At 39.0% G+C, this 14,261-nt stretch overlaps 1 protein-coding gene across 2 annotated transcripts in view; it reads right to left on the bottom strand.

The window, feature by feature from the left end:
- Positions 1-877: 877 nt before the first annotated feature.
- The window catches only part of ATL3 (atlastin GTPase 3), a 46,328-nt gene continuing 32,944 nt past the window's right edge, over positions 878-14,261 (bottom strand). For both annotated transcript variants that reach the window (XM_070359631.1, XM_005894147.2), the window contains exons 9-13: positions 9,035-9,162; positions 8,377-8,433; positions 7,222-7,293; positions 6,408-6,839; positions 878-5,650 (exon numbers count right to left, since the gene is read on the bottom strand). In XM_070359631.1, the coding sequence (XP_070215732.1) occupies positions 5,564-5,650; positions 6,408-6,839; positions 7,222-7,293; positions 8,377-8,433; positions 9,035-9,162 (776 nt within the window). In that variant the 3' untranslated portion in view covers positions 878-5,563. The remainder of the gene's footprint in view (positions 5,651-6,407; positions 6,840-7,221; positions 7,294-8,376; positions 8,434-9,034; positions 9,163-14,261) is intronic.

Raw genomic sequence — 14,261 nt, 5'->3', positions numbered from 1 at the left:
TTGACATTTGAATTCATGCCAGTTTAACTTCTAGACATCCAACTACAAGCAAATGCTTCCTCATTTAAAAAATTCTTCTAATTATTAAGTTAATTAGCATTGGACTTATCTTTGGCAAACTGTTATAGTAATCAAAGGCAAAAGTGTCCATCAATGCACCAAAGAGAAGTCATAGTTTGCTTGACTTCTCCTTACCCACATGGCCACTTTCCCCACCCTGCTCCTTTCTTCCCCCAGCTCACACTGACGGAGGGCCAACACTCCCAATACTCTCCATATTACATTAACTTGTGAGTTTGCCCCTTTCCTACTAAACTGTGAACTCAGTGCAACACCCAGCCTGGTATGATCAGGGATGGCTGGCTACTGACCCCACCCAGTGTGTTTCAAACTAGGAAAGAAATCTTTTTATTGTAGGGCTGAATGGGGTTTGTAAAGTGATCAGTCAATATTTGAGTTCCAACAACTTCTTCACTGCCTCCAAGGTCGCCAGTAAAAGGGCAAGCTTTCAGTAGAGCTTTATTTACCTCACCCCACTCCCAGAGACGAACCATTTAACCAGTTGGCTCCAGATCAGGCAACTAAATGAAAGTACTCCAAATTCCAAGGTCCTCACAAGTCCATGTAACTATAAAATCTGTGCTCCATTTTATGCAATACTGTCAACAGCACAGCTTTCTCTGGCATTATGCTAGAGATTACGATACTAGTGCGGTATTATTTTTCAGGACAGAGAAAGCCGACTCATTCAAACCACATTACCACTGCCACCTTTGACACCAAGTTTTCATTCCCTTAGAGATCCTATTCACTTTACCAAGCCTAAATCTACTTAACACATCTTCCCATATTAAAGAGAAAGGAAAAACACAAGGAACACGGTGCTGTGATCTTTATTCCATTAAATGACCTTAAAACTAAGAAACAGAAACATGCTTTTATACTAATAGCATAATCTAATCCATTGCACTTTTTAAAAAGTATATTAAATTTTAAAGCCATTCAAAAAGTCTAGAAGGAAGAAAGTGCTTTTAACAAATCATTTTTTTGAAAGAGAAGAGAAATCAGAGAAGAAAATTTGTATACGCTCAAAATTAGTATTCACTCCTTTAAGGCTTAAGTCCATGACAGCATTTACGTATCTAAACTGGAGCACTTTGGGAATCAGATGCATCTTCCCCTGGTCATAAGAACACTACATTTATAATTTGAGTTCTGGCATGTGAGACTCCTTTCTCAAGAAGAAACATTTCTTCTAAAATCTTTCTGCCCTTAATCTTGAAGGCCCCTGGTAAGGGGTACTCTGTCACTAATTTTCAAAATTATGATCCTCTCTGTCCTTTTTGTTCATTTTTACTTATGGCTTACGGTTTTCTGTGCATGAAAAGATTCAGAGGTTCAAGTCACAGTGCTAAATTTTTGCTTTTTCAAAGAAAAACAACTTTCAAACTAGTTTTTTAATCCTAAGTACACCTGTTGGTAAACAGGATACCTGTACATTCATTTTTCAGAGAAGGCACGAGGACTTTCTAATTTAGAGAAACATTTTCATAGAGCTTGGGTAATCCTCTGGACTAAATGCATCCTTGTTACTCCTAACTCTCAGTGATTGTATCTGGCAGGAGACCACCCATTCTGAATCTCAGGCAAAAGGTGTCCACTTGCCTCCAGGCAACACTGAATTGCACTTTCCCATCCCTCAGAGCAGCCTCTCCCACTGTGCTCTCTGAACCACCTGTGATGCTGTTTTTAAAAGTGGTGATTCCAGGGCCACAACCCAGACCCAGATCCACTGAGACAATCCCTCGGTATAAAGCTAGCAATTTGAATTTTTTTAAACATCCCTCCCAGGGCTGTTTTATGCAGGTCAAGATAGAAGAGAGCCACCATTCAAAACACAGCAACAATATGACTTCACAGAAGGAAAACTACTCAACTGCAAATGGTCTCTTCACAAATGGGCTTCGGAATATCATTTTAAAACACCACCTTCACAAATAGTTGGTATGTTAGTAACTGAAGCTTTTCTTCACTATGCCCCTATTCCTTGATTAAAATTGTGATGGATCTAAACATTAAGCCAAATGATGCAACCTGTGTTGGCTACCTTAGATGGCAGCCATCCTAAATAATCCTAAATTACATTTCAATAGTTCCATGGGGAAAAAAATAGCTCTATTAAGATATCCATATAAGTTACATTATTTTGTTTAAAAAACCAGGGAAAAATAAAACTATTTGTTTTTTAATCACTTTTGCCTGGACTTAAATCAACCACGTAATTTTTCTGTAACTCATACATACTTATCAAGACACCATTTTCATAAGCCAGGTGGAACGCTGGGTATGATCTGTTAAATGCACTGCCAGTACGAGGCAGTTTGTCTGTTTGTTCACCTAAAGCATTTTACTTCACAAAAGAGAAAAAAAGGAAAGACCAGGTAAAACAAAAACAATACTCATAAGCAACTCTACCAAGCGTGAAACTACAGAGACCTCCACACGACAGCTTTCTTGATATACTGCTAAAATAAGGTATGACTCTGAGGCTGTTTCATCATCTTACATGATAGTTTTCCCTCTTTCTGTCTATACATCAATCTAGAAAGAGTTCTCAGTGAAAGAATTGAAATTTTGATTCTATTATTTTTACTTAGAAGCTGGAAGTATTAAAAAAAAAAATTTAACCTCTTCTAAGTGGTCATGTATGGATGTGAAATTTGGACTGTGAAGAAAGCTGAGTGCTGAAGAATTGATGCTTTTGAACTGTGGTGTTGGAGAAGATTCTTGAGAGTCCCTTGGACTGCAAGGAGATCCAACCAGTCCATTCTAAAGGAGATCAGTCCTGGGTGTTCTTTGGAAGGAATGATGCTAAAGGTGAAACTCCAGTACTTTGGCCACCTCATGCGAAGAGCTGACTCATTGGAAAAGACTAATGCTGGGAGGGATTGGGGGCAGGAGGAGAAGGGGACGACAGAGGATGAGATGGCTGGGTGGCATCACCGACTCGATCAACTTGAGTTTGAGTTAACTCCGGGAGTTGGTGATGGACAGGGAGGCCTGGCGTGCTGCAATTGATGGGGTTGCAAAGAGTCAGACACAACTGAGCAACTGAACTGAACTGAAAATGAATTCTTTTCATAGAAAATCCTGAAAACCTTTTATATGTTAGTAGGAATGTGCCAACTAAAAATGCTTGCATGGAAAGGCAAGAGTGGCAGAGAAACAAACACCAGGAAAACCTTACAGTCCTAAGTAAAGTCCCTGACCCACAAACCAACAGCTGAGGGGAGGTAAGAGGAAAAAGGCATTCTTTGCAACCCGGTCATAAACCTCCCCAGGACTACTTACAGCCAGCAATGAGAATGCACCTTTTACTGGAAAAGTTGATACAAAGTCATCAATTCTCTTTAAAAAAAAAAAAGGAAACTCATAAAAATCCTCACTGAGAAAACTATAAACAATCTCCAGAGGCAGAATAAGACCAAAAACAAACAAAAAAAGGCTTCCCCAGGGTAATTAAACGTTATTCCTTTATGATCAAAACAGAAATTTGGTGAATTTAAACAGTAACTAAATTCTAAGGTTTCATTAAATCATACATGATTGCATGTTTTTTATTTTTTAAAAATCTAGTATTTTAGTATTCAAGTTTTAAACATAGCATCCTTTTCTCATCATTAAAAGTAGGATAATTCTAGACAACTCTTCTGAAATCTATAAACATGCTTATACAGTGCATTAAAAGCTAAGTATGTCAACATCTGTAAGGCCTTTAGCAAATAAGTATCAATCTTCAGGAATATGATAGGCCACCTGAAAATGCACCAAAATTTCAAAACTAAAGTTTTAATTTAATAAAGCTAAGTATTACTGATACGCAAGTAAACAGTTTTTAGAACAAGTTGGAATTTTTCTAAAATTTAACCATGACTGAATAAAATAGCAAGAACTTCAGGGCAAGATGGTATGTAAATGTGAAAAATACATTAAGCATTTAGAATTAATTCAAAACTTACAAAAATACTTGAGTGGTAAAGTGTTAAAATAGTCAAGAAAAATACTCTTTGATAAAGAGATGACAGACTAGAAAAGACTTTTTTCCACCATCCATTCATACTTCACGTATACAGAACTTACACTTGGAATTTGCCTATAACTCCCTACCTCCCTCCCACAACAAAAGAAATTATCTTAAGAATTAAGGCTCATATACCTGAATGCTTATATAAATACTTGCAGGCAAGTTGTATGAAGTTTTAGAATCCACAACAATTCACCATGATAAACAAAGGAAAAGGCAACTGGTAGACAAAAATTTTTATCACACAATCAAGGTAAATAAAGAATTTAGATACTTTCTAGATATTATATATCCATACTTGGGTGGGACTCGGTCCTTACTAAGCCAAAGATATTTTAGAGCTACCAGACTAGTCACGTATAAAGTTAAATAAAGGATGGTTCACTAAATAAAACTGACAGTTCTAGCTTCATTATTAAAAACATCAGACCGTGAACAGGAGACTGCAAATAAACGCTGTGGATGAAGACCTGATGCGCTGCCAAGCCGCATGAGACGGGACATCGATTAAAGGCAGCGTGTTTGGTAAAAATCCTTCCTCTAGTCCTTGATAAAGTTCTGTTCTCATGAATGACGACTGTATGAGTTATGTACAATACACATACGTGTTATAAACCTACAATCAGCGAGTCTGACCAAGGCACAAGTTCAGATGACTTATCAGAGGTCACATGGTTCATTTAAACTCAAGTTTTTTCCTTAAAGTATTACACTCATTCCTTTTATTATGAGCAGCTCTGGTTTTTCAAGGCATGTCTGCCTCTTTTCTAGAAAGAAGCTATAGGAATGAATGAAGGCAAAAAAAAAAACACAAAAACAAACCAGAATATGTTCTAACAAAACTGCCAGCCTGCCAGGAAACAGACCTTAAATTTCAGTGTATGGTTGATTTAAATACAATTTTTCCATATTATGTGGCAAACACAATTCTCTAATATCGTAAGATTTAAAAACCGTAATAGCATCATTTTTAGTCAGTCTTTAGTTTTGAAGCTTTTGCCAAGTTTTGTAAACTTTTAAAAAAAGGAATCCTTCTCAAAAGAGTACGGTACAAACTGACAGTTCATCCCAAAACAGCATCTTTCATGTGAATGTCCTCAATTTCCTCCCGATCAAGTCCTCGAAAGCATGGGTTCAATCTTAAAAGGCACTAAGCGGCACATGAAGGACTTAAAACCGCATTTCCATTGTTCTTTTAGCTTTCTCCCCCATAAAGTGCACAAAGCAGAGAGTAATGAGAAAACAGACACAAGCTTGGATCTACACCAGCAAGGAAAAGAAACGCTTCCAAGGGAAACGGAAGTGTGTTTAAGAATTTGAAACCACAGGAAAGGTCTGTTCATTTATTAGTGCCGTGTTTCGGCTCTTCCCAGATGGTCCCGGGTCTGCGTTCCTGGAGACCTGGGCCTGTGGCCATAGCAGACGCCCAGAAATCAGAGGGAGCTAGAAGGGTTCTTGTCTGATCCTCTCATTAGGATGCTACTGAGCTTTTTTATCCGAGGGCGGTCTCCCAGCAACTGCATCCCTTACAGCAGCCTGAGTGGAATTACCGATGTGAGAAGTGGCCTGCAAAAGTCCATTTATTCAACATGTCAGTTAATAAAATTACAGCACAGTGTCAAAACAGCAAGCCATTACAGACAAACTTTCAAAAATCTCTGTCTACACTGAGACAGAAAATTAGGGAATGAAAATGCAGGGGTCAGGGAGTCTGTGGCGGCTGCTAATGCCCCAGAAAGTAGGTCAGCTGAATCTTTAGTGGATAGGCAGCTCGCCAGCCTTCACTGCAAGCTTCTAACTGATCTGTTCCTGCTACTCAGAAAAACAAAGCAGAGTCTCAAATCTGTATACCTGGAGATCATGTCAATGTCAAGAGCCACTGGTTTGATGAAGCAATTTAAGTGAAAGAGATGCCATCTACTGGCAGATCTCAAAATAGAACATTTCGCTAAATTCATATTTTTCAAAGCTCATGACTTTCAGCGAAGCAAACTAACCTTGGATGTAGGAGATAATCACACAGGAATTATGTCTGATGAACACGTATTTAAAAGTTTCCCGTGAAGAACACAACGTATGTTAACTTGTAAAGTTTTTTGCATTAACGAGCAGGTTTTAAGCATGGAAACAAAATATTAGGTAGGAATAAACATTAACATCTTAAAGAACAATAATAAAACATAAGACCTATCAAAAAAAAAAAAAGGCATATTTCTCATGCCTTCTATCACTATTGAACTCTTCCAAATGGAGATATTTTACAATAGAAGCACGGATATCTATCTGTTATCGACCGTCAGCCTCCTGGGCTGGCACCACTTACCTGCTCTAATACATACGCTGCACCAGAATCAATAGCACCGCCCAGCTCACGATACTGACCAGAGTACCTGATGTACCCCCAGGTGAGAAGCGCTATTAACAGCAGCCCAACCATACAGTTGAACAGCTGGGCCACCACCTCAAGACCAATAAAGCCAGTGAGGCCGGAGGCGATGTACAGAGCCACGATGCCCGTGAAGAGCACTGCGGGGGTTCGGAAGGTGCTGAAGACGTTCTTGCTACTGTTGTGCTTGCAGAAGTTCTCGTAGAGTTCCTTGATCTCCTCCTCCAGCTCCTGCTGGTAACGAAGGCTAAAATCCTTCCCACCCATCTTTTTCGTCTTCTTAAAATGGTCCAGAGCAAGCTGTTTGAATTCGCAGTGCTTCTCCTCTAGAATGTCTGGAGACAGATAAGGTTTGTCTCCCCCACAAACCTGACGAGAATAAAGACAGAACACAGTAAAGAATCCTTCAGAAACAAGTGCCAAATAAAACAAGTGAAAACGCTGAAAAGCTTAGAAAATTTTAAGATACTAGAAACGAACTTTAAAATGATGACTAAGATCAATAAAGTCTGGGTTCAATTCTTCTGAAAAGCACACTTACTAACCAGGGTGATACTGATCAGTGAGAGCAGTGCCGCTGTAAGAAAGTCTTGCTTAGAAAGGGTCGTAATTAAAAGGCCCCAATAACCAGGATAACCTGAATGTTGCCTCATCATCATAAGCTATACTAAGCAGGATCAAGCTTGGACTTCTGAAGTTAAAAATATTGCCCAGGTTAGATATTTCAGAATAAGACTTACGTCCAACATACCTCTTCCATGTTGTTGTAATAAACGTCCTTGGCAGAGGCTGCAGCTGCTAAATTGTTGGCTTCAGCAGTGGCCTTTGAAGAAAGGAAACCACAAATTATAAATTCTTTCTCTTTTAGTATTCTTCCACAAATAACCAAACAGAAGTTCTGTTTCACTCTATTCCCCATTCTTCTTCCTTTATGATTCTTCTGTTATTTTTCAGGTTTCCACAAAGTCCAACTGATTAAATAAAATACACCTTTTCTGCTAGATTTTCTGCCAAAAAATATTCTCATACATAAGAATCTGTCATAAAACTAAACCTCTGAAAATATGTCCTTTGCTTCAATTTTGTATGTTAAGGAATAGATGTAACTCAGAAGAGAAAAAATTTATCTTTACAATACCAATCTCACACGCTAACTCCCTTTGTGAAAATGTTTATCTACTAAAGAAATAAACATTTGGCAATAAACAACCTTATCTTCAGTATGTGTAAGTCAGAAATCATATGTATTCACAAAATGACATCTTGAAAACATCAAAATGTTGATAATAAAACTGGCTGAAAATGAAAAACCTGATTAGTAAATAGATAAGTCAGGACATGTTTTACGAAAATAGACAACAGGAAATAGGAGAACAATTTGTCTAACGGAATGGGGTATGTTTAACCTGCGTACAATACTTTTGGGGGGACTCTGTTCTGTTCTAACTCCACCACCATGAATACAGACAAAAAAGTCTCAAGGTAGTCACACTGCTGAAAACATGCTAAACATGAACAGACCTCAGCATAATGAAAAAGGGGGCCCTTCCCTGGTGGCTCAGTGGTAAAGAATCTGTCTGCCAATGCAGGGGACACGGATTTGATCCCTGGTCCAGGACGATTCTACACACCAGGAGGCAACTAAGCCTGTGTGCTACAACTACTGAGCCCATGCTCTAGACCCTGTGAGCCAAAACTACTGAACTAACTCGCACGCCCCAGAGCCCAGGCTCTGCAACAAGGGAAGCCACCGTAGTAAGAAGCCCAGTGCACTGCAACGGAGAGTAGCCCCCACTCCAGAAAGCCCTCGCGCAGCAACAAAGACCCAGCACAGCCAAAAATAAATTAAAGCTTTTTTAAAAAAAGAAAAGGGGAAAACTACCAGGACTGTCAAAGAACTGCTTACCTGAAGCATGGATTTGGGGTGAGGCAGATCTTCTCCTTGGTAAATTTTAATATATGCCTTAGAATATAAACAGAAAACAATTATGAAAAACGCCACTCGTCATATTTAACTGCAGCTTACCTTTCAGAAACAGTGACCGTACAATTGCATTTTCCTAGAGACCTAGATCCACACCCAGGAATTAGCAAAAACACAGCACGCCTCCGAGTGCATGTTAGCATTTTTTTAGTTAACTAGAAATGTTCTCAAAGCAGCACACGCCTACCAAGGCTATGGCTCCCGCCAGACTCCCCATGCACGCTGGCCTCACCACTGCCTGTGGGCAGAGTGACCATCCGCCGTGAGGTAGTCGTGTCACATCTAGGTGCCGTCTCCTACTCACAGCAACTTCCTAACCACCTCCTCTCCACACCATCTTCCTTGAGGAACAGTCTTCCTTTAGCCACAGTAATCACTCCTCTAAGAGAGTGCAGAGAACAGCCATTTGGTGCCTAGACCAATACTGCCACCCAGTGGCCCACTCCTGGAAGGACGATGGAATCTGAAAAGGCTTTTCCTTCCAACTTCCCCCAAGCTTTAAAATACCTGAACTGAGTTAATAACCTATATCAGTTTCACCAAAAGTCAAATATTTTAATAATGAAAACCCCGTATTTACCTTAAAATACTCCAGCAGTCCCCGACAGGTGACTTTTGAGCCATTGATCTCCTTTTCCATTAAGTTGGCTGGGTTTAACACATGCAGTATCAGTGTCTGTAACTGCTCTTTGAATTCACTGGCAATGTCTGTCCGCAGGACCAGAACAAGGAAACAATAAGCCAAAGAGATTTATTCAGCCAAGGGGAGCATAAAGCACAATCTTCGGTCCATCTGGTTGTTCTAACATCTCTAGCTGAAAGGGAGCGGCAGGAGTCCCAGACTGTGAGCCGGGCCCTCTCTGGCAATGACCAGGCTGCTGACGGTCTCTATTCTCACGTGACTGTGCGGTCTCCTTCCCTTCTGCAGGATTAAGTCCTCTCTAGTCCAGAACAGAATACGCAGGATATCGCTACCCTGGTTTTCACTCTGCGAGATTCACGTCTACTCCCTACACGTCCAGGAAATTTTACTTTTTATTTTACGGGACTTCCCTGGCAGTTCAGTGGTAAGGACTTCACCTTCCAATCAGGAGGTGGGGGTTCAATCCCTGGTCGGGGAACTAAGATTCTACATGCCTTGTGGCCAAAAAGCCAAAACATAAAACAGAAGTAGTGTTGTAACAAATTCAATAAAGACTTCAAAAATGGTCCACATCAAAAAAAAAAAAATTAAAAAAAAATAATAATTTCATTAACATATCTTCAGGAAAATCCTTATCAACCCTTCAGGTTCTCCCAGACCAGGCCTTTGCCACACCCTCACTCTTCCCCTTAAAAGCATTATAAATCGCTATTTATCCATTTGCTTTACTTTTGTTCATTTTTTTAACATTAAAGGAAGTAGAAGCACCTGAATCTCATGATATTTATTTTCTATCCTCTCCTCAGAGAGGTTCTCTGGGCCACCCCAAAGGGAAAAGACTACTATTTCAGGAGACATGACAGCTGCTTTCCAGCTTCTGTAGAGTTCCCACAGAAGGAAGGGTCAGGAAGCTATTAAACAGAGCTCTTTCCTCAAAGTGAGAACTAGCTGGCCCAAGTATGAAAATGCAAGGAATCTGATTTATATGATCCAGCATCTTCATAATTCAAGTTATTGAATTCAACTAATTCAAACTATCAGCTAAAAATAAAGTAGACAGGAACCCACATAAAGGTAGGAACTCCTTAACACTGCATAGCCCAAATTTACAAAATGGAGACAGTCTTATGTATTCATTTAACAGATTTTGACCACCTTTTTGTGGCAGGCATTGTTGTACGAGTTGGGGATACAGCAGTGAATAAAACAAAAGTGGTTTACTAAATTTTTTCCAGCTACAAGGATCACCATAAAAATCTCCACAGGAAAAAACTTCAGGTCATTTTATCTCTGAAGATTACAAGGTCTTCTAAGCGGAATTACTAGGTATGTGAGGAAATATAAATTTCTGGAAAATATTCAAAACTATTTAAAAAATAACCATCCATAAAACCCACCATCAGACAATCAAAATTCACATTTAAAATACTCTCCCCTTCCTTTTTAAGGCTCTTATATATTGCTAAACTGCTTTTGTAGAAGATTGTACCAACTTATATTCCTATCACCAACATGTGAGAAGGCTTGTTCATTACTATGAACTCACGAGATTTTTACTGTTTTTAAAACCTTTATGACTTGACTGGCGAAAAATCGTATCTTGCGGTTTCTGCTTCTGACAGTACTAAACATCAGAGAATCGGAAGGGATCTTCTTCCTAACAAGATCCTGCAAAAGATACATTCTATTCCATTGTAGACTTGGAAGTCTACAAAGAGAGTCTACAAAGTCTACAAAGAGAGCTGCAAGGAACTGAGTAGGTAGGGGGTGAGCTGAAACCAGAGCACTGAGCTAAGTACATGTGAAGCTGTGGCTCGTTTGAGGCCATTCACTATAATGGGGTAACAAACTTTGTGCAAAAATAATTGCTGAATTAAGTTGGATCCTGAAACGGCACTGCAATGGTCCTGGGCTGGTAAGCCCCTGGCTCCCCGAAGAAGCAAACACAGATCAAATCTCCTCTGGAGAAAAAAAAAGATCTGAATAATATAACAAAGAACAGCACAGAGAGATCGGATGATGCAAAATAAGGAAGAAAACTAAGATACGGAAGACAGAATACAAGGTTCACAACTTAAAACAGACATATAGAATCTTGACACTGCAGAGAAAGAACACCCAATCGAAAACTAGACAAGAAGAATTTCAGAGGAAAGGAAACATGAATGGAAATAAATACATGAAAAGATATTCAACCCCATTAGTAATCAGAGAAATGCAATTTAAGATCACAATGAGATACTATTTTATAATCACTAATTTAACAAAACTAAGATGGCTGTTAATATCAAATGTTGCCAAGGATATGGATCAACGGGAATTTTTATAACACTGATGCTGCTGCTGCTACTGCTAAGTCACTTCAGTCGTGTCCGACTCTGTGTGACCCCACAGACGGAAGCCCACCAGGCTCCCCCGTCCCTGGGATTCTCCAGGCAAGAACACTGGAGTGGGTTGCCATTTCTTTCTCCAATGCATGAAAGTGAAAAGTGAAAGCTAAGTCGCTCAGTCGTGTCCGACCCTCAGCGACCCCATGGACTGCAGCCTTCCAGGCTCCTCCATCCATGGGATTTTCCAGGCAGGAGTACTGGAGTGGAGTGCCATGGGAGTGTAAATTGGAATAAGAACTTTGGAAAACAATTTGGCATTACCTAAGGTGAAAATATATGTATTTCAATTATCCATCAATCCCGCTTTTAAGCACATAACCTGGGAAACTCCCATATATCCACATCCACAAAAATGTTCATAGCAGTGCTATTCATAATGGCAAAAAAACTGGAGAAGCCCAAGCTTCCACTGAGAATAAACTGTTATATTCACAGAAGGCTCTGTTATCCTACAATGAAGCTGAATGAATTACAATCCCATGCAATAATACAGATAGCCTTAAAAATAAAGCACACACACACAAAAAAATAAATAAAGCACACAAAGACAGTAACGACAACCCTATATGTGAGACAGCAAAGAGACACAGACGTGAAGAACAGACTTTTGGACTCTGCGGGAGATGAGGGTGGGATGATTTGAGAGAACAGCATTGAAACATGTATATTACTATATGTAAAACAGATGACCAGTGCCAAGTTCGATGCATGAAGCACAGCACCCAAAGTTGGTGCTCTGGGATGACCCAGAGGGATGGGGAGGTGGGAAGGGGGTTCAGGATGGGGGGACACATGTACACACGTGATTGATTCATGTTGATGTATGGCAAAAACCACCACAATATTGTAATTAGCCTCCAATTAAAATATATAAATTAAAAGAAAACAAAAATAAAAAATAAAGATCACCGTGAAAATGCAAATTGGCCACATACTATATTTTTATAAAGTTCAAAAAAAAAAATTGAAGAAACTTAGCAAAAGACTGTTAAGTGAATCAAACACAAGGGCTTCCCTGGTGGCTCAGCTGGTAAAGAATCTGCCTGCAATGCGGGAGACCTGGGTTTGATCCCTGGGTGGGAAAGATCCCCTGGAAAAGGGAGCAGCTATCCACTCCAATATTCTGGCCTGGAGAATTCCATGGATAGAGGGCCAGGTGGACTATAGTCCATGGGGTCCCAAAGAGTTGGACACGACTGAGCGACTTTCACTTCACTTCACTTCACATACAAGTAATAACTTTTTTAATTCAAAGACAAGACAGCATAAGCAAAATTTAGAACAGTAGTTATTTCTGTGGAGAGGCAGGGAGAAGGAAAGAAGCGTACAAATATAGAAAACAGCACTGATAATGTTCTTGGTAAGAGACTAGAAAACTACAGCCCTTGGGCCAAATATGACAGCTAACTATATTTATAAATAAAGTTTTATTGAAATATAACCATGTACAGTCATTAATACAATTGTCTATGGCTGCTTTCTTGCTACAAAGTAGATCTAAGTAATTGTATGGCCCACAAAGTCTAAAACATTTAGTTTAGTCCATTACAGAAAGTGTGCCAATTCTAGCTCCAGATATTAATAGTAAGTTGGGCAGTGGGTTGATGATACTCATTACACTTCATACCTTACATATATACATTATATATATTCTTTCTTATATGTAATACTGATGCATTCTTTTGGATATCAAATAGCATATTTAAAAATTTAATGGTAGATCATTCTTTTAATTTGCTTTTATTTATTTTATTACTTGTTAGGCCAAACTCTCTCCCATATTTGTTCATTAGCTGATTACCTTTTCAGTGAACTTTTAGGGCCTTTATCTTAGTCACTCTTCAGCAAGTAAATAAATATATTGTTCTTTATGTATACTATAACTGAAATTTTTCTCCATTTTATTTGCCTTTTTATAAACATGCATAAGATTATTACGTATTCAAAACTATAGCACTTTTTCTTGATAATTTCTTTTATTCCTTCTAATTTTAAAGAGTCCTTCCCCAATTCCAGAGGTCAAATAAAATTAATTTTTCCCCATGCTTTCAATTTTATAATTAGAGTTCACTTATGGCTCATAAATTGAAATCTGCATGAGATTTTTTTTCTAAATAGTAACATATACTTCTAATCACTCATTTCTACACCATCTTAAATAATCAATCATAAGATCTCTTGACATCAAAAAATATGTTTTTTAATGAGATACCTAAATAAACAGATACCGATCTCCATCTAAATACCCTTAATTTCATAGTCCTCTCAGGATGGAACCAAAATATGGCCCTATATCAACTTTAAAAAGGTGTTGATCCCTACATTTAACATTTGATAAAGGTGACATTTCAACCAGTGAGGACAAGTCGGACTCTTCGACAGTGTTGAGACGCATAGGCAGTCATTCGGAAAATAAGCTGGATCCAAACTGGATCATTGGGAAAGACCCTGACCCTGGGAAAGACTGACGGGAGGAGAAGGGGATGACAGAGGAGGACATGGTTGGATGGCATAACCGACTCAATGGACATGAGTTTGAGCAAGCTCTGGAGGTTGGTGACGGACAGAGAAGCCTGGTGTGCTGCAGTCCATGGGGTCACAAAGAGTCGGACATGACTGAGTGACTGAACTGAATTGAACTGTAACTGGATCATAAATTATAATGTGAAAAAATGGGACCCCAAAATTTCAAGAAAGAAAAAGTGGGACAAATTCTTTAAAACCCCAAAGTGAAACACAAATAAGTGTACATATTAATAACATGCTATTCTATG

The sequence above is a fragment of the Bos mutus genome, chromosome 22 (assembly GCF_027580195.1).
Source record: "Bos mutus isolate GX-2022 chromosome 22, NWIPB_WYAK_1.1, whole genome shotgun sequence".
Taxonomy (NCBI): domain Eukaryota; kingdom Metazoa; phylum Chordata; class Mammalia; order Artiodactyla; family Bovidae; genus Bos; species Bos mutus.
The sequence above is the reverse complement of the archived record's forward strand: the minus strand, read 5'-3'. Positions and strand labels throughout refer to the sequence as shown.